Below are 27,948 nucleotides of genomic sequence, written 5' to 3' on the forward strand. Positions count from 1 at the left end.
GGAGACCAATAAAGCAATCATAGGATATAGACAATGAAATACTATACAGCAGCAAAAACGAATACATTCAAAGTCTATACATGACTCTTACGAACATAATATTAACAGAAAAAAGCAAACTGCAGAAGGACAAGTACAGTATGGTACCATTTATATGAAGGTTTTAACACAAAGAATTCTATGAAGGATTTCATTATTTATACATATGTAGTAAAAGCATAAAAATGCATACCAATTTAACTAAACTCAAGAGGAGGAGGGTGGAAGGTCTAAGATGTGCTAGGAATTTGACATATTGCAATGTATAATTTGTATGGTAGGTATCATTCTGCCCACTTTACAGAAAAAGCTGAGGTTCAGGAAAGTGAACTGGTTGAAACTTCAGTTTCCCCCGGTTTTTACATCGGTTTCACAGGTTGAACGAATGAAAGAAAGAACGGCCTCGAACTCCTTCTCAGGCCTCTCCCCGAGCTCCCTCCGCTACCCAGTGTGGGAGGTGGGATGACAAAAATGGGATAAAAACTGCTCTCAGCAGGGACCAAAGTCCACTCCGGCCCCGCCCCCGTGAGTGGGGCCCCGCCCCGATGGCGCAGCTCCCTCGGGCCTCATGAATATGCAAGCCAGAGGAAGCTATTTAAAGACGCCGGCGCCACGCGCAGGTCCCTGCCGGGTGCCGCCCGCCCTGCGCCAGTCCCCAGTCCGAGGCCCGGCCCCCTTCGCCCGAGTCCATCACTCCGTGCGGAAACGCCGCCACTATGTCGGACAAGCTGCCTTACAAAGTCGGTGAGTTCCAGAACGTGCAGCCGACCGCGTCTTCTACGCACCCGCTGGGGGCCTGGTGGGGCGGCGGCCGCGGAGCCGGGGCGCTCTGGAGGACCCTCTTGAAGCGCTGGCACAGCGCGGTCTTGGCCGCGCGAGGCCGCCTGGGGGTTGGAGTTCTCCCGTCGCCGCGAGCGGGTCTTCGGAGGCGGCCGCGGACTACGAGTCCCGGCGTGCCCCGCGAGGCCCGGTGCAGCGGCGCGGGCTGCGGGGCGGCGAACTGGCGGCGTGTTCCGCACAGAGCCGCCTGGGGCAGGCGGGCAACGCGCACCTGGTCACGGCCAGCGACCAACGGCACCTGCCGTGACCTACACGAGCGGGCCTGGATCCTGCCTCCAGGGCCTGTACCGGCCCCTTGGCCAACTGGGTGGTCCCGGGCAAGTGCCCACCCCTCTCTGGGCCTCCTACAGGGAAGGCGAGGAAACTGGGGCCCCGAAGGGCACGTGGGGAGAGGCCTGGAGACTGAGCCCGAGGCCAGACTAGTCCACTCACCAGGGACTTTGGGCTTGTTACTTAACGTCTGGGGTCACCTCCCTGGCCAGAAGGTACAGTCGTACAGAGAATCTCGAAGAAATTTTGGAGTGGTTAGGAAAATCCTTCCTGCTTGTCCTATCGATTGCAGCTGATACACTGATAGTTACCGTTTATTGGGCGTTTACTGTGGAATGGGCATTGCCTTCTACCTTTATTATAAATTAATTCATTTTATTCTGATGGCTTTTTAGGGTAGGGACTATTAACTTTCTAGTTTTATGATGGGCTTACTGAAACACAAGAAAAAAAAGTAACTTTCCCACAGTTTTACAGCTGGGAGGTGGGGGAGCAGGATGTGAACCCAGGCTGTGCTCACCTTTCCACCACTGTATATAAGTGAACACATCTGAGATAACCCTCATGACCCTTCAGCAAAAACCAGTTCAGGCTGGCTAGCAGTTATAAAGTAAATTCAAGACACCATTCAGCCCCGAGGAACGCATCATGTGGAGCACTTGCTGTATATCTGGGGATTTGCTTTTGTCTACAGAATGATCTTTAGAGGTGGACTTTATTCCATTATACAGAAGAAGAAACTGAAGCCCTGACAGGAAGTGACTTGCAAAGACTGTGGAAAATAACAACTTATCAATAGTAGTTTATCAGGTAGTAGGCCACAGGAGGTTATTGTCCCTATTGTGTGGATGAAACTGAAGCCCAGAAAGATTGTCAAGGTCCAGTGGCAGAGCTGGAATGGGGGCACGTTATACTGTGGAGAGATGGATGGGTTAGGGTTGAGGGCTTTGGGTTGTATGGCAGCAGATAAGGCTGCATTTGGACATGGAGGAGCTTGGCTAGGTATGGTTGGCGGTCGGATGCCTCTATGAGGGAGGGCACACTGTTCCTGACCTTGCCCGTATGGCTTCTTTAGTCCTCAGGGCTCATAGAAAGGTTAGGGATGGTTATTCCCACTTTACAGATGAAGAAACTGAGGCTCAGAGAGCGTTTTGCTATAATTCCTCTTGGCTTGTCCTGGGACAGGTGTAACTCTAACCTCTGCAAGTCCTCAGCTCCCTTGGGCACCAAAAACTTCAGAGCTTAGAGTGCCAGACCCTCCTGTGCTTTGGAGTTGAGGGACCCACGAAAACACCAGGGCTGACACAGCTGTCCTGAGGGCAGTGAAAGAGTTCATTTTGCCTAGAGGGACAAGTGGTGGCAGAGGGGGTGGAGCTTAGGATAGGACAGGAATCATTGTGCACTACTGCGGTGGCCCTGCCAGGAGCTTCAGGCTCTAGCCCTGCCTGGCCACCAGTCCCACCTCTGCCATTGACTGGCTGTGGAACCTGGGGCAAACCCTTCTCTGAGCCTTTCCTCATTGGTAAATGCTGGGAGTTGGACTAGATTCAGATTTGTTTCTTTTTTTGCCAACGTTGTCTCATGCCAGCCCCGCTCGTGGGTCTTCTCTCATTCATTCCTAACAGTTTACCACAAATGGTTAACATTTGTGGGCCCCTTCTCTGTGCCAGGCCCAGCTGGGCACTAGAGATACAAGGGTGACTCAAGGATGAAGGTGGGACAGACATGCATACAGATAATATAGTAGTACTGTCTCCATTTTTATAAGTGAGGAGATCTGCCCCCTTTGCTGTCTCCACGGCCACCACCCCAGTCCTGGTCTCCCTCCTCACAGGTCTCTCTGGGTCTCTTGCTCCACAGATACGTGCAGCAGCCAAAGAGGGCTTTTCAAAAGACAAGTCTGGTCATGATACTCCCTTAAAACTCTATAGGAAAAAAATCCTGCTTCATCATCTTACTCCCTCTGCTAGAGTCACCCTGGCACACTCTCTGTTCCTCCAGCAGCAGTATACCAAGTTCTCATCTGTTTCCAGGTTTTTGTTGAGCCCCTAATGTGTGCCAGGTACTGTATGAGGTACTCGGGGAGGAGGCTTCCAGGCTAAGAAAGCTGCTTGAGTTAAAGCCCTGAGATGGGAATGAGTTTAGCTCACCTGAAGAGAGTAAGAAGGTTCATGTGGTTGAGCAACTAGGGAAGGGGAGAAGAGGGTGGGGAGGTGGGGGACAAGGGTGGGCAGGCACCTGGGTAGGGCCCTGAGGCCATGTGAGGAATTAGGATTTTATTCACGGCTAAGTGGAAGCCATTGGAGATCGGCTTGTTTTTCACTTGAGCAGAAGAATGGAGGTGATATATTTTAAAATTTAAAAGTTTGTTTCACTGTGGGGAGAATAGTACATGGGAGCAGGGAGACCAGTGAGGAGGCTGCTCCAGTGATCCAAGGTGATGAGATGCTGTTGGATTGCTTGTATTTGGGATGTTGAGCCAACAGTGTGCTGATGGGTTGGGAGGGGGTGCAAGGGAGAAAGAAGAGTCACAAAATCATGTTTTCAGCTGAAGCAGCTGGTCGAATGGTGGTTTCATTTCCTAAAATGGGAAGATTGGGGGAGTAACAAGTTTGGGGGTGAGAGCAAGGAGTCATAAGGGCTCAAACTTGACGCATAATCCAGTTGGGCATCCAAGTGGAGATGCTGAATAGGCAGTTGGCTTATATGAGTCTCAAGTTCCAGGGAGAAGTTTGGGCTGGAGATGAATATGTGGGAGACATTTCCATATAAAAGGTATTTCAAGCCTTAAAATGTGTTGAGCTCATCTGGTAGGAGGAAAGAGGGAGATGATGGAGCCCTGAGGGCTTCCAAACTTTAGAGTCTGTTATAGGAGGAGGAGCCAGGAAGGTGGTAGGGAAACCACAGAAAGACAGGCATAGAAGCAAAGCAAAGAAAGGGTTTCAGAAGTGGAGATTACTTAGTACTATTCGTGCTGCAGGGAGAAACGTGAACATAGATAACTGACCATTAGTTATGAGGATTAGGCCTTCCAGAGACCTTGAGAAGAGCAGTTTTGGTGGAGTAGTGACGTCATCAAGGAGGTAAAAGGATATGAGATCAGGCCCCATGGAGCAGAGACAGCTCTGTCTATTGTAACAAAGGAATGCTGGGTCTATAACTACACATGAGGAGGACTAGTGGATTCCATGGAGGAGAAGTGGCATAGTTCTGAATTCTTCTCAATGAACTGTGAAGTGAGATCATCAGTTGATGAGGAGAGGTGTTAGAAGTTTGGAGTGGAAAAGATGGTAAATTTACTGAGAAGATGTAATAGGATTGCTGAAGTGTCCCTTGAGATCTGTGGTCTTAATAAATGAAACTCTTGGTGTGGGCATCATTTTCCTCCTGCTGGGCTCAGTGACATGGGTGCTGTGGAGGGCTGAGTTTAACCAGGGTGGGAGTTTTGCTAAGGAGTTCTCAGAGGACAAGAGGGTAGAAAGGACATGAAGGGTGCAGTGAGGGACAGTGGAAATCGGTAGGGTAAATGGATTAAAGGTTCTGAGCTGACCAGTTGCAGTTTTATTGGATTTGGGGCTCTAGATGGAGAGAATTGGAAAGATGGGACAGGGCCAGAGTCAGTTGCTTGAAATCAAGATTTCCAAGGGAGAGTATCATGGGTGAACACCTGCCAAGGTGGGCAGGGGATACTGGGGGTTGGAGGGGCTGTGTGTTGAGGCACAGTGGGAGTAGTCTCTTCCATGGGGGGGCAGGTTATATTTCATCTCTGTGGTTTAGATGCACAGTAGGAAGCAGACTGACTTAGTTGGTTTTATTATTTGTTATTACCAAATTCTCTACAGTCCTTTTCCTCCCACCCACCACCCCTTTCGGGTGATTGGCAGGATCTAAGCTCCCCTAAAGATAAAAATCACCAGGCGTTCCAGGCCCTATCCTAGACCTGCAGAATTTGATTCCCCAGGGGAGATTTATAAGCATGCCAGATGACCCTTATCAGAGAAGTTTGCAAATACTGACCTAGGGACTGACCTTGAGAATGGGCTAGTGTGGCAGGGGAGGGACGGTGAGATTATTAGAGAGAGGAGTAGTATTCATTGTATCATGCCATTTTATATAAGGGACTTGAGCGTCCCAGAATTTTGGTATCCACAGGGGATACCAAATCCCCTGTAGATACCAAGGGATGACTAATAACACCGAAGCCAGAGGGTGTAGATTAGTGTCAAAGTCCAGTGATCGTGTGAACTGAACTCCCCAATTCAGCAGTTAACCCACCAGGTACAGGCAAGGTGGGCCTGGGCAGGTCTCCATGTGGAAGAACATGCTTCCTGCAGGCAGGTTGGCTGCTACTTGCTTACAAAACAAGGGAGACCTGAACTTCGCATGCCCAGTTTATTCCTCCTAAGTTTACTAATTAGACAAGTCACTCCACCTCCCCTGGGGAAGAGAGAGGCCAAGAGTGTTAGTTACACAGGTGAGTTCCCTCCATGTGGAAAGAAGCATCAGGAGTGGAGAAGCATTCTGATATCTTCAAGGAGATAAGGAACTGTGCTGAGTCCAAGGTGTTAGACTGTATCACTTATAACTGTTGAAGTCACCAAGAGTGATGACTAGGAAGATGGAGAGCCAGGAGCTAAAATCTTTAGGGAATGAGGAGGTGGCAGCAGAAAGGGTGGTGGGAGGTATATATAGGCTGATAGCTGTTTTTCAAGGGAGCGCTTACCTTTGGTGTAATATTCATGTTCCTGTGTGATTCTTTGATTAAATGTGTTCTCCCACGAGGCTATAGGTAAGCTGCAGTTAGGCAGGGACCATGTCTTTCTTTTCTGACTGCCCTGGCTCCACAAATCCTTGTTGAATGAGTGAGAGAGTGCAGGGACCACATTGCCCAGCCTAGTGTTCCGAGTCCACTAGTGGATGAGTGCTGAGTGGCAGTGCTTCGTGGTTGGCGGGATACAGCGGCTCACGAACTCCCATCCTTCCTGCCCCAACAGCTGACATCAGTCTGGCCGCCTGGGGACGAAAGGCCCTGGACCTCGCAGAGAATGAGATGCCGGGCCTGATGCACATGCGGGAGATGTACTCGGCCTCCAAGCCACTGAAGGGCGCCCGCATTGCCGGCTGCCTGCACATGACCGTGGAGACAGCCGTCCTCATTGAGACCCTCGTCGCCCTGGGTGCTGAGGTGAGGCCCGCTGCAGCAGTTCTTGTGGAGCGGGGACCTCCAATCTTGTGCCCCCTCAGGCCCGGCAGCAGCTCCAGCTACAGCCTTGCCACAGTGCCCCCCACCTCCATTTGTGGTGACTGTTCTGCAGATTTTCTCTCACTGGGAAGATAGCGTCTGACTGCCCTCAATTCACATTCTCCTGACCGAGGCGCTCTGGTGGGAAAAAACTCAAGCGCGGAGTCCTACTGAGTCATCTGAGGACTGGCTCTCATAGGCCCTCCTGGTGTCACGTGCCTGCCCTTGGCCAATCACGGCAGCTGGAAGGATCGTGCGCTCTGATTGGTTCAGCCTGGGTCATGTATACCAATGATTGCAGCTCTTCCAGCTTCTCTGGGAGCATAGATGTTTCCCAAAGCGGGGTGGGGGGTGCAGAGCCCCCACAACCAAGTACAGAGCACACCAGCGCTCAGTCCTTGTACCTCTTCTTTCTTTCCTCCACTCACACTCTTGGCAATCTGTGCGGCTATAAATACTGTCTATATGGTGATGACTCCCAGTTACATGTACCAGCCTGGACTTCTCCCTGGAACTCCAGACTTGTATATCCAGCAGCTGATGTATCATCTCCACTTGGAGATCTGATTGACATCTCAACCTCAGCATGTCCAAAAGAACTCATGATTTCCTTCTCGGAGTCTTCCCCGTGTAAGCAAATGCAAACTTCAGCCTTACAGGTTCTCTCATTCAGGAACCTGGGGTCACCTTGGCTCCTCTTTCTCTTGGATTACTCCAACAACTGATCCTGCAGCAGATCCTGTCAGCTCAGCCTTCCCAACATACTCATCATCAGCTCCACTGCTGGAGTTGCATTTCTTGTCTGAACTCTAACAACAGCTTCTTCACTTGTCTCCTTGCTTCCTTGTGGAGGCTTTTCCCCTCCACATAGCAGAGCCATGCTTTAACATAAGTTGGGTCTTGTCACTGCTCTGGATCCCATCCACTCACCAGGGTCCCCAGCCTGTGGTTGCAGAACTGGCAGGATGTAGATCCCTCAGCCCTAGCTCCAGAGCTTTTTCTTATCCCTGTCAAGTTACCCTGGTTTTCTGAGCTGTGACCAGCCCTGTTTTGCTGGCTCTTCCAGGTGCGGTGGTCCAGCTGCAATATATTCTCCACCCAGGACCATGCAGCAGCTGCCATCGCCAAGGCTGGCATTCCAGGTGAGTCCTGCTTGCTGCTGAGGGATGCAGGAAGGCATGAAGGGGCTCTGCTTTTCCTTGTTTGCTTCACTGACTTTTACTGCTGCAGACTTCCCTACGGCAGGGGAGAGGAGTCACGGCCACAGAATCCTAGCCTGGTGACGCATTGGAAAGAGCTGTTTTGTCCAACTGTCATCTGAAATCTTATTGAAGGCACTTACTTGCCTATTCAAGTCATGTGATCAGGAAGGTTGGGATCTAATGATTGGGAACCACACGATGTTGAAGAGAGGAAATTCTTTAAAGGGATGATGTGGGTCTGTTTCCAAAAGAATCAAGGAGGGTTACTGGGCAGAAAGAGAGTCCCAAAGGTCCACTGCATGGTATCTGATGGTCAAGGGCACTGGGGAAGTACCAGGACCAAAGACGAAGGACTTTCTCACAAGCTGTTGGAGAAACAAGCACAGGTCTGCTTGGGCTTGGGGAGGGGAGTGTTTAGCTCTGATGATGATGAAATAGGACATTCACAGTTCCTTCTAACCAGCCACAGGTGGAGTCTAAAGAGTTGGGAAGGACCTCTCCAGAGACTGACCAAGGCTGGATCGGCCTGCCTCTGGCTCCTCGGCCTAGTGTGGGGTCCATGGCCCTTTTCTGGGAAAGCTTTTGTTTTTAAGACCATTATCTGCCCCAGTTTGGGGGAGGGGAATCTGGCCCTGCTTGGCAGGTGTCCTTTGCTCATAGGAGGTTCATGGGAGTCCCACACCTGTGCATACCTGTGTCCCAGTTGCGCCATATGATGGGAGGAGCCTGGGCTGGCAGTCAGGAGCCCTGGGTTCTTTTTCTTCCCCCCCGGCTGTGCCATGTGGCCTGCAAAATCTTAGTTCCCCAACCAGGGATCGAACCTGGGCCTCCAGCAGTGGAAGCACAGAGTGCTAACCACTGGACTGCCTGGGAATTCCCAGGAGCCCTGGGTTCTGATGCCTGCTCAGGAATGCCATGCTCAATGACCTGGGCACATCTTAGCCCCTCTCTGGGCATCTGTAAGTGGTGATGATGGTAATGCCTGCATCACAGGGTTTCTGTGAGGAAAAATGAGATGGGGCATGAAGAGTAATGTCTGTCACAGAGAAAGTGCTCCATACATGTTAGCTGCTGTTAATAGCTTTTGGCCAGACTTTGCTTAGGATAACCTACCACAGAGACTGCTGGCCGGCCCATCAAGTCTTTCAGTGCAGAATGAACCTTGGATCTTGTCTCATGGGTCCACTTGAGTGTGGCTTCCTGCCCCTGTAGCGCCTCCATTCCAGCAATAGGCATTGTGGGTAGGAGCCCTGGTCACTGTGGGTTGGAGGCCCAGACAGAAGAGGGTAGGAAATAATTATTTCCAGATACCTGTATATGGAGGGGTCTGTACTTGGCCTCTCTCTCACATAATCCATCCTATTATGAATGAAACTGAGGCTCAGAGAGGTGAAGTGATTTTCCCAAAGTCACACAGCTTGTGGGTGCAGAACCAGGGTTTGCACTCAGATTTCTCTGGCTCCAAGTTGTGTTCTTATCATTGCTGAGTCCTCAGAGGGGCTAGAAGTGGCTGGGGATGGGAATTAGGAAGGAGGTAGTATTGGCTCCATCCAGGTGGGTCCCTGGAGCAGGTGCCAGTGGGGAGGGCCAGGCCCTGACGTGCCACTCACTCTCCAGTATACGCCTGGAAGGGTGAAACGGATGAGGAGTATCTGTGGTGCATTGAGCAGACGCTGTACTTCAAGGATGGGCCCCTCAACATGATTCTGGACGATGGTGGTGACCTCACCAACCTCATCCACACCAAGTACCCGCAGCTCCTGTCGGGTGAGTAGGATGGGTGGGTGGGCTGGGTACCCGTGGTATAAACGGGGCTTACTTGCCCACAGGAAAGCAGCAGGCCTGGCAGGATTCCCAGTGCCTGGAGCAGCAAATTCTGTGGAAGATGGGAGGACAGCAGGCTCCTGTAGGCATGCTTGGGCCTGGCTTTAGGGCTGGGGAGGCCTGGCTGAGATGATGGCCCAAGGGCAAGCATAAAGCCTGGGCTGAGAACAGCTGCGAAGGTGTCAGCTTTGTTAAAAGCAGGGTGGGGAGGAAAGTAGGAGGGTAGTGTATTGAATGCAAAGGCCCTGAGGCAGGAAAGGATAGACCATTCAGGAAGAAGAAAGTTAGCCAACATGGCAGCTTCCTTCACTGGGGAGAACTTCAGGATGTGGCTGGAGCTTTAGTGAAGATCAGATGTGTAAAGATTTGATAGAAGAGGTAAGAGAAAAGAGTTTGGCTTGATCCTGAGAACAAAGGGAAGTAATTGGATAGTATTGAAAAGACTTCTCTTCAAATGTACATGTTAAAAACGGCTGCTGTAGAGGATGAGTTGTGGATGAAACTAGGGCAGTGACAGTGGAAATGGGGAGTTTGGGAGTCGGGAGGTAGAATCATTAGGCCTGGTGATGATGGTGCTCCTTTGTCACGCTGGCCTAGGTGATTAGGTGGACTGTGGTATCCGTTACAGAGATAGAAACCCAGAAAGAGGAGTGGCTTTAGGAGGCAAAGATGAGGAATTTGGGTGAGTTCAGTTGTAGGCTCTATGAGGCTCTTGGAGTCTTATCCCAGAGGCCACCCCATCCCTTGGGCCACCCCTTCCTGGCCTGAAATTCGTCCCCTCCCCTCTTGTTCAGGCATCCGAGGCATCTCCGAAGAGACCACAACGGGGGTCCACAACTTGTACAAGATGATGGCCAACGGGATCCTGAAGGTGCCTGCCATCAATGTCAACGACTCCGTCACCAAGGTGAGCCTGTGAGCCAGTGATGGCTCCAGCTGTTGGTTCCCAGAGTAACTCAGGAGTAGGCCCTGAAGAAAGTCCCCTGGGAAGGCTGCAGGCTAGAAATTTAACCCTTATTTGAGGGGGAAAGGGGTTGTAGACTGAGGGTAATGAGTGCACTAAAGAGGCAAAGAACTATGGGCATCAAGAGGTTTAAAGTGAAGCAGAGTCTTTGACCAGGCAGTCTCTCAGAGGTGACCCTCAGGAAGCCTTCTGGACTGGCGGAGAAAGGCCAGGGAGAAAGCTGTGGGGCTGAGCAGGGCAAGGGGCACATGAGCACAGTAGCTGTTGGGGAGAAGTCTCAGGAGGTGATCGGCCCCAGGCCCACCAGGCTGAGATGTTGAGAAGTGGGTCTGAGGCCCCAGGGCCTTGCCTGCCCCCATCACCCCCTCGCCCCCTCTCCTTTCAGAGCAAGTTTGACAACCTCTATGGCTGCCGGGAGTCCCTCATAGATGGCATCAAGCGGGCCACAGATGTGATGATTGCGGGCAAAGTGGCGGTGGTAGCGGGCTATGGCGACGTGGGCAAGGGCTGTGCCCAGGCCCTGAGGGGTTTCGGGGCCCGCGTCATTATCACGGAGATCGACCCCATCAACGCACTCCAGGCTGCCATGGAGGGTATGATAGGGTGAGGGCTGGCTGTCAGCTACTGGGGCCAGAGGAGTGGCAAGGCCACCCGGGTGACCCGCAGACACTGTGTCTACACAGGCTACGAGGTGACCACCATGGATGAGGCCTGTCAGGAGGGCAGCATCTTTGTCACCACCACAGGCTGTGTCGACATCATCCTTGGCCGGTAGGTGCCAGGTGGGGGGTCCTGGGGAGTGAAGGAGGGGGCAGGCTTGGGGCTGCTCTTTGTCCCTGACAGTCTTTCACGGGCTGGGGCTCCCCCACAGGCACTTTGAACAGATGAAAGATGACGCCATTGTGTGTAACATCGGACACTTTGACGTGGAGATTGATGTCAAGTGGCTGAACGAGAACGCTGTGGAGAAGGTGAACATCAAGCCCCAGGTGAGAAGCCCCAGCCCTGCCGGCAGGCTTGGCAGATGGAGCGCCGAGGGGGCGTGCTCATGGGCTGGATGCCAAGGAGGGCAGATGACGAGGCTCTGGCCACTTGGACACTGAGATGGGCGGAAGAGGGACTGGTTTCAGGGCTGCCTAAATTGGAATCTTGGAGTAGGCCAAGGCACCCCCAGTTTTAAAAGTCCCAAGATGATTCTGATGTGCAGCCAAGGTTGAGTACCACTGCATTCAGCTTTTTACTAAGCATGGTGGTTGAGAATGTGGGCTCTGTCCTCAGACTGTCCAGGCTCAAATTGCAGCCACTTTGTAATGTGTGGCTCTGGACAAGGAAGTTAACCCTTTAAACTTCAGTTTCTTTATCTATGAAGTGGGGGGTAATAGCAGTACTTAACTTATAGGATTGTTAGTAGGATTAAATGTGATAATTTTATATATATATCGTGTATATGTGTATATATGGTTATGTGTATGTCAGGGCACGTGCCAATAATAATAATAATAATAATAATAATAACAACATTAGCTAATACATAGTACTTAAACTAAGTGCCTTGTACATGTCAGATCTTTAAATTCTCACAGCAGACCTGTGAGGTCTGCAGCTTAGAGTTGCTTAATAAATATTGGCTCTTACTGTTAATTGTGTGCGCCAGTCCCTGTGCTGGAGGTTGTTCTAGGGCAGTCTAGGCCCTTTGTGGACACCGCTGGAGGCAGGGAGCCCTGCTAGACAGGAGGGTAGGATGAAGGTGGGGTGGACACTAGGAACAGTGCCCGCCAGCCCTTACCGCTGCTCTGCCCACTTGCAGGTGGACCGCTATCTGTTGAAGAACGGGCGCCGCATCATCCTGCTGGCCGAGGGCCGGCTGGTCAACCTGGGCTGCGCCATGGGCCACCCCAGCTTCGTGATGAGCAACTCCTTCACCAACCAGGTGCTGGCGCAGATTGAGCTGTGGACCCACCCGGACAAGTACCCCGTTGGGGTCCACTTCCTGCCCAAGAAGGTGGGTTCCTACCACCACCCCTGGCCACAGGTCACGTGTCCAGCACTGGGCTCTCCATGCAGGGCTTGCCAGAGTTCATAAAGTGCTCGCCTCTCTACTTTCTTGAAGATCTTCACAGGGTCCTCCACAGGGCAGAAATCATTCTCTCCATTTGACAGAGGAGGAAATCGAGGCCAAAGCAGGGAATAACTCCCAGAGTGGCAGGGCTGGGTGGTGAGAGGAGCATGGGCTTTGGAGTGAGACACACCCAGGTTTGAATCTCAGCCTTACCACTCAGAGGCTGTGTAACCGGGGCAAGTTACTTAACTTTTGTGCCTCCAATTCCTTATCTGTAAAATGAAGGTAATAGTAGCTCCTTAAGGATTGTGAGGATTTCCTTAGATCACAGGTCACAAACCCACATGCCCACAGGGATTGGGCAGGTAAATGGGCTGGGTGGGAGCTGACTAAAGAGCACATGCCCAGGTGAAGGGGTGGCTGCCTGTCATCAACCTGGGCCCATTGGACCAGGGCTCCTGACATTTCAAAGGAGGCCAGATATCAGTATAGTTGTGTGAAATATTCAATTTTTAAATATAACCAGGTTGGTTAACTTGGACATGTTTGTAAGCCTACAGGCTGCATGATTGTGGCCTTGGAATGGGATGATGCCACTAACACACTGAGCATGGCACCTGACGTGCCGTGAGTGTGTGGTCAGAGTAACCATGACAGTGAGGTCACCTGAGCTCAAATCCAGTGCTCATCCTAACACCCCATGCAGCTGCCCTCTCTCAGGGGACAGAATGCTATGTTTTAGTCCTGGCTCTTTTTGCCAGTGTCATGGGTGAACTTGGCTTTGCTACTTAGCTGACTGGGCCTCAGTTTCCCTCTTAGCTGAATGCTGAGTAACTCTTTCTTCCAGCCTTTGGCTACTGGATAGGCTGTGATGGAGTGTTCATACCACTCCTCTCACCCTTTGAAAAGCTGGTTCTGCCAAGTGATAAGAAGTAGGAAGAGGCCGGGGTGTCTGTCCCCAGAGCCAGCCAACTCCTTTCCCCCTTGTCTTCCTCAGGCATTGTCTCGTTTGACCAAATGTGTTACCTATAAGGGCCTCAAGGGGCTATTCTGTCCTGTGCAGCCTGCCAGGTCCCCATGCTTGTTGTGGGGTTAAAAAAGTCTCACTTGGCTTTTTTAACCCCACAACATCTTTTAACCCCTCATCTGATCTCAAGTGGAGGAAATATGGCTGTGACTATAGTGAGAAATTGGGCAGGCCTTTGAAATGAGGCCAGGGTTGGAAGTGAAGAGGCAAGGAGCTCACCTCCTACCCCAGCACCCGGGCCCATCCTATCTTCTTCCTACACCACTGCTAAGACATGGATTGGGGACAGGCTTCACATCTCACATGCGAGATGTGGGCGAGGGATTACCGACCTTGGTTAACAATAGTGACAGAGAGAGCAGCCACCATTTCTTAAGGTACTTGAGCCAAGCACTCTTGAATATCACTGATCTTTGTAACAGCTGTGAGAGATCCCGCCTACAAATGAAGAAACTAAGGTTCAGAGAGTGACTTGCCCCCACAGCTGTAAAGTATTGGGCCAAGAGTACATTCCAGTCCTGTCTGTCCAAGTTGTTAACCATTACGACACACTGCCTTCTGGGTGCGGGCAGCAGGGAGAAGGAAGGGTGCTCTCGGCCAGGCAAGGCCAAGAGAAGGGAGGATTCAGTGTGTCCTCCGGGCTCTGGAGACCTTCCTTCTGCCTCCAGAACTGACATGGACTTAGGGCCAGGCTCTGCTTCTGCCTTTGCCTGCCTCTCCCTAAGTCTCTTCATTTGTTAAATAGAAGAATAAACCCTGACCTCCTTCTTAGGGGTGTTTGTGAGCCTCTAATCAGACAGTGAATGTGAAACCACTTGGGAATGCGAAGCTCTCTGGGCTGGGCTGTGGTTAAAGGCTATTGTGCCATCATGGGATGGGACTTAGGGTCCTAGGGGTAGAAAGAGGCCCCACCCAGAGCTGGAGGCTGAGAAAGTGAGAGCCCCGCTTAGGGTTGATCCTTCTCGAAGTGCAGCCACTTGCCCTTCTTCGCAGGCCCCCTTTATGCATTTCAGCACTGGTCAGACTTAGAAATTGGCCTTATTTAACTCCAGCCTCTGTCCTCTGTGGTTTCTGTTCTCTCTCTTCAAAGCTGCCTTGGAGACGACCATAACTTGAGACAAGTTATGGGACTTTGGAGCCAGGTGGACTGTGGATTCAAACCCTAGCTCTGTCATTAACTAGCTTTGTGACCTTGGGCAAGTCATTCCACCTTTCTGAGCCTTTGTGAAAGGAGATGGAATCTTTTATTAGTCAGGATCCTTCTGGTAATAAGTGGTAGATAGAAACGCTGTTCAAACTGGTATGTTAGTTATCTGTTGCTGTATAGCAATTTAAACCCAAAACTTACTGGCTTAAAATAATAAACATTTATTATTTCAGTTCCTGTGGGTTGAGAATTTGAGAGCAGCTTAATTCATGAGGTTGCAGTTGAGATGTCAGCCAGGGCTGTAGTCATCTGAAGGCTTGACCGGGGCTGGAAGATCCACTTCACATCACTGTTGGTAGGAGGTTCCTGGCCACACAAGTATCTCCATAGGGCTGCTTAAGTTTCCTCATGAGATGGCAGCTGGCCTCCCCAAGACCCAGAGGGAGAGCAAAAGGGGAAGCTGCAGTGCCTTTTAGGACCCAGTCTCCAAGTCACACACCATTACTTCTGCTTTATTCTGTTCATTAGAATTGAGTCACTCAAGGAGGAATTAGGCTCCACCTCTAGAAGGAAGGAGTTTTATTAACTTATAGACAAAGGTTTTAAGGGTGTGTTTTGGAAGGCAGCTATGCTCACCACTCTACCACCAATGCTAAGGATGTATTTTGAAACAACCACAACCAGTGGTTGTTCCTTCCTCTCAAAAGGAACTCATGGTTCTGTAATGGAGGAATCAGACACGATCCAGGGATTCACTGGCATCAGAGCTGTCTTTCTCTGTCTCTTGGCTCTTTTTTCCCCCCTATATTCACTTCGCTTGTCAAATAGATTTGCCACGAGTGAGCTGAGACTGATAGCCTCCCTGTTAGGAATCCTGAAAGCCCCTGTTACGAAAATATGGCCTGTCCGTAGATAAATTCCAGAGAAGCATTTTGGTTAGCTGCTTAGGTTGATGGAGGGTGAGGAGGGAGATGTGATCGATGGTCCCACTAGGGCTGCTTGGAGGAGAGGATGTAGCTTGGCTCCCCCTTGAAGAAGGGGAGCTGAGCCCCAAACCACACATCCACTGGGGGCTAGCTGTGAGGACAGAATGAAGTAATATGCATAACTGTTGGCAGGTGTCACAGCAGAGCAGTTCCTGCCTCTTTTGGCAGCTAGATGCTGGTAAGGGGTCCCAGAGCATGGTACTGATGCCAGTTTTTCCTGTGTTTCTCTCCAGCTGGATGAAGCAGTGGCTGAAGCCCACCTGGGCAAGCTGAATGTGAAGTTGACCAAGCTGACTGAGAAGCAGGCCCAGTACCTGGGCATGTCCCGTGATGGCCCCTTCAAGCCTGATCACTACCGCTACTGATAACCAGGCCCGCCCTTTGCCTTCCAGCTGCTGTCCTTGCCTGGGTCCCACCTCTCCTCCCTAAGAGCAAATGGCACCACCTTTGAGATTGGTTTGATAATGTTCCCTATCGACTCCCTGGGGCCAGTCACTCAGTCTTTGGCCTCTGCTGCATCCCTCATACTGTTCCAAGTGTGGCAGCGGGAATTGAGAAGTCCCTCCTCAAGCCCTGGTCATGCTGGAGGTACACGGGAGTTACCCACAGGGAGCTATGAGCTCAGGGGTTTTGGAACTGCTCGCTCAGTCAGTCCTTCCTCAGGCTGGAAGTTGGCAGTGTTGGTCACAAAGCCCATGCACTTTACCATCCAGGCCCTCACTTGGCCTGTGGCCATGTTCTTGGTTTACAGGTTCATTGGTTCCTCAGCCCATGACAGATGAGAAGGAGCTATGTCAAAGGGTGTGGAGGAACTGTTGGAGTTTGAATGCTCCTGAGGGCCTGGCTTAGGGCTTGGCATTCTCTTAAACCTCAGGACAGTGAGGTTGGTACTTTTAGTCCCCATTTTACAGGGATTGGGATATACTGTTACGGGACAGCCAAGAAAGGGCAAGAGAAGTGACAGCCAGAGGTTGAGGGGGGCCAGAGAAACGTAAAAGCACATTGTAACTTGATGGTTCCCATCACAACTCTGGGTCAAAAAGATTAATTTGGTTTATGATGTTAGAAGAGAGCAAGAAGGTGGGTTAATAAAAATTTTGGTGCCTAAAAGAATTTTGAGCCTTTATTTTACAGATAATCCACTGCCAACAATGTAATCCACACCCCTCGGTGTGAGCCGAGGGGTTACAGTCCAGTGGGCTATAGTAGTCTGCTGTATTGCGGTGTGGGGTGGTAAGGGCTGCAGGAAAACCCTTGAGCTTGGAAGAATAGGTAAAATGAAGTGAGAACTCATGTCTTCAGGTGTGTATTTTGTAAACAGCCTGTTTTTTTACCCAACCTAAAACTAATTTAATAGGTGAGATTGACCTATTTGTATTTATTGTAATCTGTATTTATTTCATCTACCTTATTTTTTTCTGTTCCAGTTTATATTTTTTCTCCCTATTTCCACTTTGGATTGATCCAGTGCTCCTTGGGGAACTATTATTTATTGAGCACCTGTAGTTTATTTTCATTATTCTCACAACAAGGTTAGTAATTTTATCCTAATTTTATAGATGAGCATGGAGACTTATAGAGGTTAAGTGTCTTTCCTTACAAGTGGCCTTATCATGATTCAGATCACAGGAAGGTGGGTGGGAAACTGTCTCCCATTTGCCTAAATAGTCATTTACTGAACCCCTGTTCTGATCTTGGAAGTCAGAGAAAAACAAGAACCACCTGGGAAGGGTAACTAGAGACTATTCTAAGGGTCATCCACTGCATGGAAGGCCTTATGGGGATGTTGGGATGTTTGAGACATAACCCCAGCCTGCTGGGAATCTCAAGCTAGAAGAAGGCAGGCATACAAATGGCTTTGCCATCTCTTGGCACTTCCCTTTCTCTGTCCAGCTTTAGAGTTCAGTGCCTGGCAGCACTGAAAGGCAGGAGGGAAAAGGTGATGCTTGAAATGGATTTTGTAAGAACTAAAGATTTTTAATAGGAATTGAAGGCAAGAGCATTTTGGGCAGCAGAACAACTTAAGCAAGAGTGAGTTAGGGGGCAGGGGATTTAGCTATAATACAGCAGGGGCTATGAGACAGAGGGCTAGAACGGTGTCCTGGGAGACAGGAAGGTGAGGCCTTGAACACTAGGATGAGACCTTAGTTTTAATCCTTGAACTGCACAGATCCCTGAAATGACCCTACTTGACTGAACATTCATGCCTGTGGCTTGTTTTTGTATTCTCAGCCTCTGGCTATGAGGTGGCATTTATTAGCAGAGAGATTCAGAGAAACCAAATGGCCTGACCCATGATCACACAGTAAGTGGTGCTGCCTGGACTCCACCTCATGTTAGGTCTGAGTCCTAGGCCAGGCACCTGCGTGAGACAGATGGAGTATTTAAGTGAAGATTGCTGTACCCAAGGCATAACATTTTGACAGAAGGTAGTGGGTTGGGGTTGGGGCTCTCTAGAATTTCTTGCAGCGTTGGGTAAGAGTTGAGTATACAGGAGAACATGAGGAGATGAAGACTGGGGCCCATCCTGCCTCACAGATCAGCTTTCCCAGCCATAAGTCATGCTTGGCATGTCCTTGGCTGTATCTGGCCTTGTAACTCCACCTCTTCTACTGTTGGAGTGCACATGCCTCTGAATGATAGAAAAAGTCCTTGTTTGGTTTAATTTTTAAAAGTATATGGTGTCAAGCAGAACTCTTGAGCCATACTCAATGGCCCGTGGTCTGACAGGCACGAAGGGCTGAAAGCTAGAGGATCAACAGACCCTCCCCATGCTTTCTCGGGCTTAGATGCTCAACAAGGTTCCTGCCCAGTCAGTTCCCACCTTTTTTTTTCCTCCATGCATATAGTTGATGTTGCATTAGGTTATATATGAATATATGCTATGACTATGCTGTAAATAATTTTAAAACTTTGGTATTTCAACTATTATTAGCAACAAATGACGTAGGAGCCACCTCTCAACTGATCATGACACCAATGGTTAAAACAGACCGAGATCTACTACTGCCCGCTGCCATTTCTTTTACTCCTAATTGTGTACCAGGCATTGCTCTAAGTAAGCGCTTACTTATTCCTCGTGATAACCTTGTAGAGACTTGAATTCCTGTTTTACAGTTCAGAAAACAGGCTTTGAGAGAGTGAGCTGGGTTTTGTCCTTAGTAGGACTTTCTGAGACCAGAATCCAAGCTCTTCGCAGTAGAAAAAGGGGGAGGCTGCTGTTCATCTGAGCCAGAGAGGTTCAACACCTTATACTGCATGGCAGTCATGCTGTCCCCTCCGAGGGGCCCCTGACTGTGTGCAGACATGCTTCCTTCCCTCAAGTCTGTCTGCTCCAACTCAGGAAATACCTTTCCAGATGTTCCCTCTGTGAGATCCCATATAGTCCCCTGCATCTGGTCCCTTAGGGGTTCTGGTTTCTATTAATGTGGCCTTTTCCTTTCCTCTTTGGAGGTGCCCTGTCAGTTCTCAGAACCTTTCTTTTTTTAAAAAAAAACTCTCACATCTGGTCTCAGCCTTACGTCTGATCTCAGGTCTGCTAGTCTGTCACACATGTGACACTGATCAGGTACCCACAGTGAAAGCTGATGTGTCTCCTACTCCCCCCACCTCCACTCCTGAGGCCTGGGCTTCATGGGGAAAGAAGAAATTGGCCAAGGGTCCTACGGTTTCTGGTTTGACTGGATTTTTTTTTTCCAGGAAAGCGAGAAGGGAGGTTGAGACCTGGGGGATTTTGTAGAACAGTGGGCTGGGCTTTGAAGGGAGGAAACCTGGGTCTGCTGTTAAGTCACCATGTGACTTTGGGCAGGGACAGAAATATCTACCTCAGATTATTTTGAGGATCAGTGATATAACATGTGTATAAGAAGTTTTATGTCAAGTTTTCAGGGCTGTGTCAGGCACCACTGGGTGGGAAGGAGCTGTTTTGAAGGTAGGAAATTTCGCATATTTAGAAAATTAGATAGTACTTTAGAAAAATCATAGGATCTTAGAACTTGGAAGGACTGTAGAGCATCTATAGAGCCAAATCCAGCATCTGTATATGGAGAAATGAAGGCCCAGAGTGTTTAAGTGATGTCCAAACACCCTGCAGATCTAGGCAGGATGCAGGCCTGAGCTCTTCCCTGCATACCAAGCCCCTCTGCCCACCTCCATGTGGCAGGTTGTGGTGGGAGGGCCTTGCTAGGGTAGAGGTGCTGGGATCCTTTTTCAGGTTCTGTTGGGGATGATGAGCTTGGAGGGCTTGAGGTAGCATGGACTAAAACCTAGGAGAGGTTGTGAAGGTCTGCTTATGCCAGGAGAACTACAAGAGGTAGCAGGCAGGGGTCAGCTCTGCTTTGGGGAGCTGAGGTTTCAGAAAACCTCAGGAATCCAGATTTTCATCCTTGAGACCCACTCAGGACTACCCCAGGGAACAAGATTAGGAAATCTACCTGAAATGATGGAGGCAGCCAGGGGTGCTTAAGTGATCAAGCCTTGTCAATCAGCTTTAGTAAGTTCCTCGTGGATACACTCTACAAATTGGCTCAAGGGTAGGCACATAGCTCACATAGTTGGTCCAGACTCAACCCCGGGATTTCAGGATTTTTACTAGACACCTGGTGTGGGTGCAATATAGAGAACTGTCCGACAGGGACCCCAGGTGCTTACCCCCGGCTGCCTGGAACCAGTGGGGGCTGCACTTGGAGCCAGATTCCCTCAGGTTTGCTGGCTTCCTCTCCCTGGCTGGAGGAGTTACAACCCCCTAGGGGTCCCAAAAGTCCCCAAGTGCTGAGCAGTGGGCTTTTTCTGACAACTCCCATAAATAGTTGGTACCTAAATTCACACTGCTTAGGACCCTCCTAGTCTGATTGCCCCCACTCACAGTTCTCCTCATACTTGCCCTATTACAAGCGAGAGAAACAGAGAAGTAGGTGGGAACATACACCCACAGTATGTCCAACAGAATGCCCTGTCTCAGCATGTCTCTCTCTGAGCAACCTGCTGGTTCTTCTAACTGCTGGCTTATGCAGATCCCCACTAACACAGTGGTTCTTAAACCTGAGTGCGCCAGGACCACCTGGAGGGCTTGTTAAAACACGGATTGCTGGGCCCACCCCCAGAGCTTCTGATTCAGTAGGTCTGAGATGGGGCCCTATACTTTGCATTTTTAACAAGTTCCCCTGCGACCCCCTCCAGTGCCTGTTGCACAGCAGGTGGCAACTGTAAAAGAGACCCACCTGTCCTGAAAATGGAGAAAAGGTGCTCTCTTCAATAGAGCTGCCAGGCTTGGCAGGGATGTGAGCCTACAGCTGCTTCTTTGACCTCATGAGGGGACGCTGCCTGAGGGTGACACCAACACAGAATTGACAGAAAGACACATTCCAGAGGACCTGAATCTAGCCATGCTTTATACTAACTAGATCTATGCTCTGGACTTTTTAGTGCTGAGACAACAACAAAGTTCCCTTTTTTCCTTTAGCCCATTTGAACAGGGTTGCTGTCTCTGGCAATTTCAAGTGTCCTGCTGAGATGGAGAAGACAGAAATGGCATCAGGAGAGAAAATGGGAAAAAACCTTGGGGCTGAGGCTCCTGCAAGGTGTTAGCTCTAGGCAGACAGAATCTCCTATGCCTGGCTTTCAGTAGCCTGATGGTTAAGGGCATAGGCTTTGGAATTAGGTGGGCTGGGTGTGAATCCCAGCACTGAGGTGTGAGGTCTAGGCACAAAACCTAGCCTCTCTGAGCCCCAGTTCCCTTATTTACTATAATTCTTACCTCAAGAAGCAAATTTGGGAGCTTGGGTATCATCCTGGCATGAAGTAGCTGCTCAATCAATAGACATTATTAATATGATATGATAACTGCAGATCACACAGGCCTCAATCAATAGATATTATTAGTATGGTATTATGATAGTTACAGATCACATAGGCCTCAGGCTGTTAGCAGCAGCCCTGGGTCCCTGGCTAAAGGCAGAAAACAACCTCAGAGGCATCCTGGGGAGAGGGGGAGCATCTCAGGACCTTCCAGAGGCTCTGCACTCATCTCAGAGCCAGTGCAGGGTGCTCCATGAGTCTGGTTTGGGTGAAATTACTGAGGATTGCTTGAGGTGCTCCACTACAGTTGGGCCTTTTGGGTGAGGGTGAAGGGGAGGTTCTGTTACACAAAGGTCAATTAATTCCAAGATAATTTAAGACTGGGAAACCAAGGTTGCTCTGGGATTCTAAAGGGGTAGCCCTTGGCTGATACTGAGTTCAGTGTCGCCTTCCGCTTCTCAAACACCCCTCTTCTCTTTATCTCCCAGCACTCCGGGGGCTGCATTGCCCTCCCTTCCCCCCCAGCCCCTTCTCTACTTTTCTTTTGCAACCTCTGACATGTATATATTATGCAGAATTCCAGATGTTGATAGACATTGGAATTCACCTTTGCACTCTGTGTGTGTATTGGGGGGGTGGGGGAGAGAAATATGAATAATGGTGTGGGAAATAGGGTGTATTGTGTCCCAGATCTTCACAACTCTGAGCCACACATGTATTTCAGTTCTGGTCACTCAGGCAGGGTTTTGCAGAGACCCAGAACCATTCTCTCAGGACCCTAAGGCTTGAGGAGGAATTCTGAAGAGGTGGAGGAATCTTAGGCTCCCAAGCTGAAGGGGAACTTGGGCAGATAAATACCTAACCAGGGATCTGAGTCAACAGAAGTAAGAACTGAGTCTGAGGGAACAGACCACATATGCTAATGGTTCTAACCTTTAACAAGGGCTGGTGGTCATGGTCCACTGGACCATGAGCTCTGTCAGGAGAGGATTAGATTTGTTCACCACAGTATTCTCAGCACCTGGCACAATGCCTGGCACCTAATAGGTCTCAATACACATTTGCTGAAAGAGTGAATGGGTTGGGCTTCCATGTGGTTGTATGGACCCAGTGGTTTTGTCACTAATGGACTGGGTCTTTGGCTTTGCATCTCTGGCCTCACCCATGGGGGCCCAATGGTGCCTGGTTGGTAAGCAATGTCTAGAAAACACAGGAGCAGTGGCTGCAGTGTGTTCCCTAATTCTAATTACTGATGACATTTACTCAGCAGCAGCTGTGGTACAGGAACAAAATGTTCTTGCCCCATGGGCTTGCAGCCTAAATGACAGAAAGCAAAAACAAGCAACTGGTAGCTTTTCTCTCTCTCTCTCTATGTTGCTTGTTGTGTTAAGGTATAAGAAGCAACACTGTTTCAGATTTATAACAAGAACAGCAAGAGTGATTATTTCCCATTTTACAGACATGTAAATAGAAGCCCAGAGAAACACAGATTTTCCCAAAGTGCAGAATCGTGTCCCCAGCCTAGCCTGGAGCACCCATCGTTTTTTGTGTGTGCTTTGTCTAGGAGGTTCCAGCTCTGTCCAGTCCAGGGTCTGATGTTTGCCTCCTCCATTCCTCACTGGTTATGTCACTGCAGGTACAACATGGGTCTCCAGTTGAGAAAGGTCCTTGGAAAGGAGGGAGTTTTAAGACATTTGAAAGAGGGAAGATTGTAAGTAGACAAGTGGGTCAGGGGAGGTGGCCCCAACTGTGCTGGCCCTTGAGCCTCACTGTTCTCACCTCCAAGGACACAGATACACAGTGGTTAACAGGACTGAAGCAACTGCTCCACGTTATTCTGTCCCATAGCCTCTTTCTAGACTCTTTCTCGTGCATAGACAGGCCTTGTTATTATTTTTTAAAACATCTTCTTATATCGCCATCCTCTGCAGTTTCTTCTTGCTTGCTTATAGTGATTCCTTAGGGAAGAGCTCCAGCTCTGGGGGACGCTGACAGGTGAAACCTTAGCTTTTCTACCTTTTCTACAGGCAGGGATGCCCTCAGCTAAGCAGGGCAAGTAGATGGTGTCATTTAGAGCCCTTTCCTCTCAAGGTGCTGGGAGTTTTCATGTGACCCGCCCCACCCTGGCTGGTCCTTTCCCATCTTTACTGCCTCTCCCCCCAGAACAGCACCTCCCAGGATCCTTCCAAAGATAAAACACTGCATCTCAGTTTCCCACAGCCTTAGAATCTCTAAGGATGAAATTTCAGGCAACAGTTTGGGACACTTTAGGAGACAGGCCCCTGATAATCCAGGACAAAAGTTGCTGCCTACTCACCACACCCAGGCCCACTGCCTCCTTCCTGGCTGACAGAGCTGGGGTAGGGAGTGAGGAAGGATTCTTGAACACCGGTTTCCTACTTGGGAGAGCCCAAACTCTAGGCTTTCAGAATTTAAAATGGCTGGGGACCAATGGTCAGTGTTCATTTAGCCTGGGAGTGGGAGAAAATCAGATTCCCTTTCTAGGGAATTTGAATTATGAATGGCCTCATGCAAGAACTGAAGTGGTTGGAGGTGACTTATCCCACAGCCTTGCCCTGAAAACACTGTCCATTGGTTTCTTTGACCTGGCCGTTTTTACATTCCTCAGGGTCATATCCTTTCTGAGGCTTGCTGTATGGCTTTTCCTGATTCTTTGAGGTCCCCAGACCTCTCCAGCAGATTACTGCCCCTCTTTGTCTCTTAGGCTAGGCTTTTGGGGGGAGCCTCCTAAGGCGCTAGGATCCCCAGGCCCGAGGACCCTAGTCACAATCAGCCACCCCAGTTTGTATCCGCAGACCCCTTAGGACAGACAGTCCAGTGAGACTGTGTACGGATTTGTAGCCTTTCTTGTTTTGGGGGTGATGAGGGGAGCTCCTTAGAAGGGGGAAAGGGTGAAAGACTGAATGGCAGTTCCCAATGGTTCCTTTCTGCCTCCCCGGTTTTGGAGGCACCTTCAGGTGTTCCCAGGTTTAAAGGTAGGGGGCAGCATTGTCTCTGGTGGCCAGACCCAGCGAAAGGCTTCTCAGGAGGGCAGCCTCAGGGCCAGGTAACCCGCTTTCCCCAGGCCCATGAGAGAGCAAGTGCGCAGCCCGTGTAACTTCTGCGGTGAAGGGGACTCGGCGAAGGGAAAAGGGTCTTCTGGGTTCTTTAAAGAAACAACCACAAACTTTCGAGCAGCCCACATATATTTAGATTTTAGCCCCACCCAAGCCATCTCCTTGAAGCCCCGCCTCCTGAAAGCTCCGCCCCGACGCCAGTGGCCACGCCCCCGCCCCGGTCTAGGAAGCCGCGCCTACTAGAGATAGCTCGCCCCAGACGGGCCCCAGGGCCCGGGGAGCTCCGCCCCGCCCCGCCCCTCCCCTCCCCTGGAGGCCCCGCCCCGCTCCGCCCGCCACCCAGAGTAGGGCTCAGCAGGCGGGGTTGAGCACACGGCAGGAGCAGGCGCTGCGGAAGAAGCGGCACTGGCAGAAGGCGCACGGGTCGCAGCAGGCGGGCGCCGGAGGCTTGCAGCTGTCGCGGGTGGCCACGCAGGGCACAGGCGGCGGGGGCCGGGGCCGTGCCACCTTCTTCACCGAAGCCTTTTTCTGCGGGGAAACGCCTGGGCTGCCCGAGCCGTCCACACCCGCCCCACTCGTCCTCACCTCCACCTGGCAACTCCTTGGACTGTGGAGGCCTGGGACCAGACATCCTCACCTGCTGCCCACCGCCCGCTGGGCTCATGCCCACAGGGCACGCCAGCGGACCCCCACCTTCTCCCCCAGTATAATGCCCCACTTCATCAAAACTTAACTGGCTCCAGCCTGGCCTCTTTTCTCTCTTGGGGATCCCACTCAGCTCCCCGGTTTTTAATTAGCCGCAGTCCCTGTCAGTTCTGCCTTCACAGGAGATCCGGAGTCTCCCTACTTCCTCACTACCGCTGCTACCCTGGGCTTGGCCGCTGTCTGCTGCTCTTGCCCACTTACCGTCCAAACTCCAGTGCACAAAAGGGAGGTCTCAGAACACCTGTGATGGCACCACAGTCGGGCTTAAAGCACACCCTCCTGCCTCTTACTTTGGTCCCTAAGGCCCTCTGTGGTTTGGCCCGCCCAGCTCTCCCACCAGTCTTTACCACTCTGCCTTACCCGCCAGTCTTTTATGTGTCAAACACAGCAAATGAGTTCCCGCTGTAGGACCTTTGAGTTTGCTGCTCCCTTTCCTGGGGACATTCTTTGCTGTGCTGTCCAGTATAGGCAGTCACCAACCATATGTGGCTGCTGAGTACTTGAACTGTTTCTAGTGCAACTGAGCAACTGAGTTTTCAAATTTTATTTAATTTTAATTACAATTTAAAACTACAGTACTGTAAAATATTTTTCCTGTTAAATACAACTTTATTGTTTTGTTAGGACTATATTTCACTTTAAGTGTTAAAAAATGAACATCAGAATTAAGAGTGTAAAAGTCAAAGACTTAGCACAAAAAAAGAAATGTAAAATATCTCAATAACTTGAGATATTATACTGGTTACATATTAAATGTACATGTTAAAATGTTACTTATTAAAATGATAATATTTTGGATCTATTTGGTTAAATAAAATATTAACATTAATTGCACCTGTTTCTTTTTACTTTTTAAAATATGGCTACTAGAAAATTTAAAATAGGGACTTCCCTGGTGGCCCAGTGGTTAGGACTTCACCTTTCAATGCAGGGGGTGTGGGTTCAATCCCTGATTGGGGAGATAAGGTCCCATATGCCTTGTGGCCAAAAACCCAAAACAAAAAGGAAACAATATTGTAACAAATTCAATAAAGACAAATTTAAATTTATATGTGGCTCAGATTGCATTTCTATTGGACATTGCTGTTGAAGATTACTGAGTTTCTCAATCTTTAAGTACTGCTTCCTTCTAGAGAACTTCCCGGACCACTCTTCCCTTCCCTCTGCCTCACCACCAAGCTTTCATTCCTTCACAGTGTTTATCATTATCTGAATTTATTTTACCCATTTATTGGTTTACATGCTGTTCTCCTGTTTTCCCCAGAAGAGTGTAAACTCCATGAGAGCAGAAATATATCTCTCTTGTTCACTAGTATATTCCCAGAATCTAGCATGTAAATAGATTTTACAATTCTGTCAGTCATCTGATCTGCTTATTCACTTTACAGGAGGCTCAAAGAGGAGCAGGAACTTTATCATGATCACACAGTACCAAGTCTTACCTCCCAATGCCTAGCCCGGTACTCCCTGCCCTGCTTACAGCTGATCTGATAAAATGAGGCCCACTAAAATGGGAATACTGTGTGCATTTCAACAATGCCTTAATCCAGTATTTCCCAATGTGTGGGAACCTGTATCACTGTGCTACGATTTTAGGCAGTACATGAATCGCATAGTGAGAAAGTATTCTTTTTTCAATCTCTTTCAACTTGAAAGACTCAGTTTGATGCCAATATATCCTTAATGTTTCCCCAACACTTTGTAATCTTCCTTTGTTAACACAGAGAGCAAGCCTCAGATTTAGAGCCTTTGGCAGGCAACATCAACCAGCTAGAATTCACTAACAAGGTTTTATTTTCATTTTACTTATTTTTATGGTTACTTTCTATTTATGCCAAGTGATACTGGTTTTCTATTATGGTTGTATAGTTTTTTAAAGTTTTAATTTTAAACAAATATATTAAATAGGTGAAACACATATGGTAAATGTTGTGGAAATGGTTCTGAAGTGACTGAGGTTTTGGAAACACTGTATTCATCCAAAAGAATGAGTGATGGTGCAATTTCAAGCAGGGTGCGAGCTAGTATAAGAAGATGCTATTTTGCTCAGTGAATCTCAGTTCCCTGGGCCTCAGCTCCTGGGGGTCTGGTTCAGGGCTTGAGGCCAGGAAGTTTTTGGTAGCTTTCAGTTTCTTTCAGGCATGTAGACCTGGAAAATCTTTCATTTAGTTCCTAGGCAGAGCTTGGGGGTTCTCCCCCATTAAGTCCAGTCCCACCCCAACAATGTGAACTCCCAAGCCTACCTTGGAAGATGTTTTCTTCTTTTCTGCTTCTTTTCTGCTGATCTTTTGGGATTTCTTGTTCAGTGCTTCAAAGAGAAACAGAAGGAGCAAAGCCAGTTTCTGAGGGCTCTGAGCTGCAGTGAAGTGGGAGGAGCAGAGGGGGTTCTGGGAAGCCCCAGGGTGAGGAAAGGATGAAGGGCTGGCTGGATAGATCACATCTTGGGACTTAGGCCAGCGGGTTCTTGTTAGCCTGGCTGTAGACCTGAGCAAAGAGTCCTCTGAGGGAAAGCAAAGGGGAGATCCAAGAAGGCACTGGACTCAGTGTCTTGTACATGGATGGACTTTTGTTTCCTGTATTCCTATTTTCCATTTCTCAGAACTCTGGTGCCAGGCACACCTGATTTGAATCCTGACTCTGCCATGTAACAGTTTTGTGGCCTTGGGCAACCTACTTAATCTCCTTCAGACTCAGTTCTCTCATCTGCAAGTAGGGTACTGTAATACCTACCTTGAAGAGTTGTCTTGAGGATAAATGAGGTATGTTTATA

The 27,948-nt window shown here is 49.6% G+C and overlaps 2 protein-coding genes across 11 annotated transcripts in view; one reads left to right on the forward strand and one right to left on the reverse strand.

Annotated features, from left to right (window-relative positions):
- The first annotated feature begins 639 nt into the window (after window positions 1-639).
- AHCY (adenosylhomocysteinase) lies at window positions 640-16,710 on the forward strand. Its single transcript, XM_057702104.1, has 10 exons — window positions 640-783; window positions 6,144-6,334; window positions 7,458-7,533; window positions 9,211-9,360; window positions 10,212-10,324; window positions 10,767-10,974; window positions 11,065-11,152; window positions 11,253-11,370; window positions 12,189-12,383; window positions 15,834-16,710. Exons 1-10 carry the CDS (start codon window positions 756-758, stop codon window positions 15,963-15,965), a joined length of 1,299 nt encoding a protein of 432 aa, XP_057558087.1. The 5' UTR covers window positions 640-755; the 3' UTR covers window positions 15,966-16,710.
- Window positions 16,711-24,796: 8,086 nt separating this feature from the next.
- The window catches only part of ASIP (agouti signaling protein), a 159,215-nt gene continuing 156,063 nt past the window's right edge, over window positions 24,797-27,948 (reverse strand). For all 10 annotated transcript variants that reach the window (XM_057702110.1, XM_057702109.1, XM_057702106.1 and 7 more), the window contains 2 exons: window positions 27,422-27,486; window positions 24,797-25,001 (listed from right to left, as the gene is read on the reverse strand). In XM_057702110.1, the coding sequence (XP_057558093.1) occupies window positions 24,825-25,001; window positions 27,422-27,486 (242 nt within the window). In that variant the 3' untranslated portion in view covers window positions 24,797-24,824. The remainder of the gene's footprint in view (window positions 25,002-27,421; window positions 27,487-27,948) is intronic.

The sequence above is a fragment of the Hippopotamus amphibius genome, chromosome 12, assembly GCF_030028045.1.
Source record: "Hippopotamus amphibius kiboko isolate mHipAmp2 chromosome 12, mHipAmp2.hap2, whole genome shotgun sequence".
Classification (NCBI taxonomy): Eukaryota; Metazoa; Chordata; class Mammalia; order Artiodactyla; family Hippopotamidae; genus Hippopotamus; species Hippopotamus amphibius.

Coding starts and splice junctions, on each gene's coding strand:
- AHCY (XM_057702104.1), top strand. CDS start 756: ATGTCGGACAAGCTGCCTTACAAAGTCG. Junction 10,975..11,064: donor ACTCCAGGCTGCCATGGAGG/GTATGATAGGGT, acceptor GTGTCTACACAG/GCTACGAGGTGACCACCATG. Junction 11,153..11,252: donor GTCGACATCATCCTTGGCCG/GTAGGTGCCAGG, acceptor GCTCCCCCACAG/GCACTTTGAACAGATGAAAG.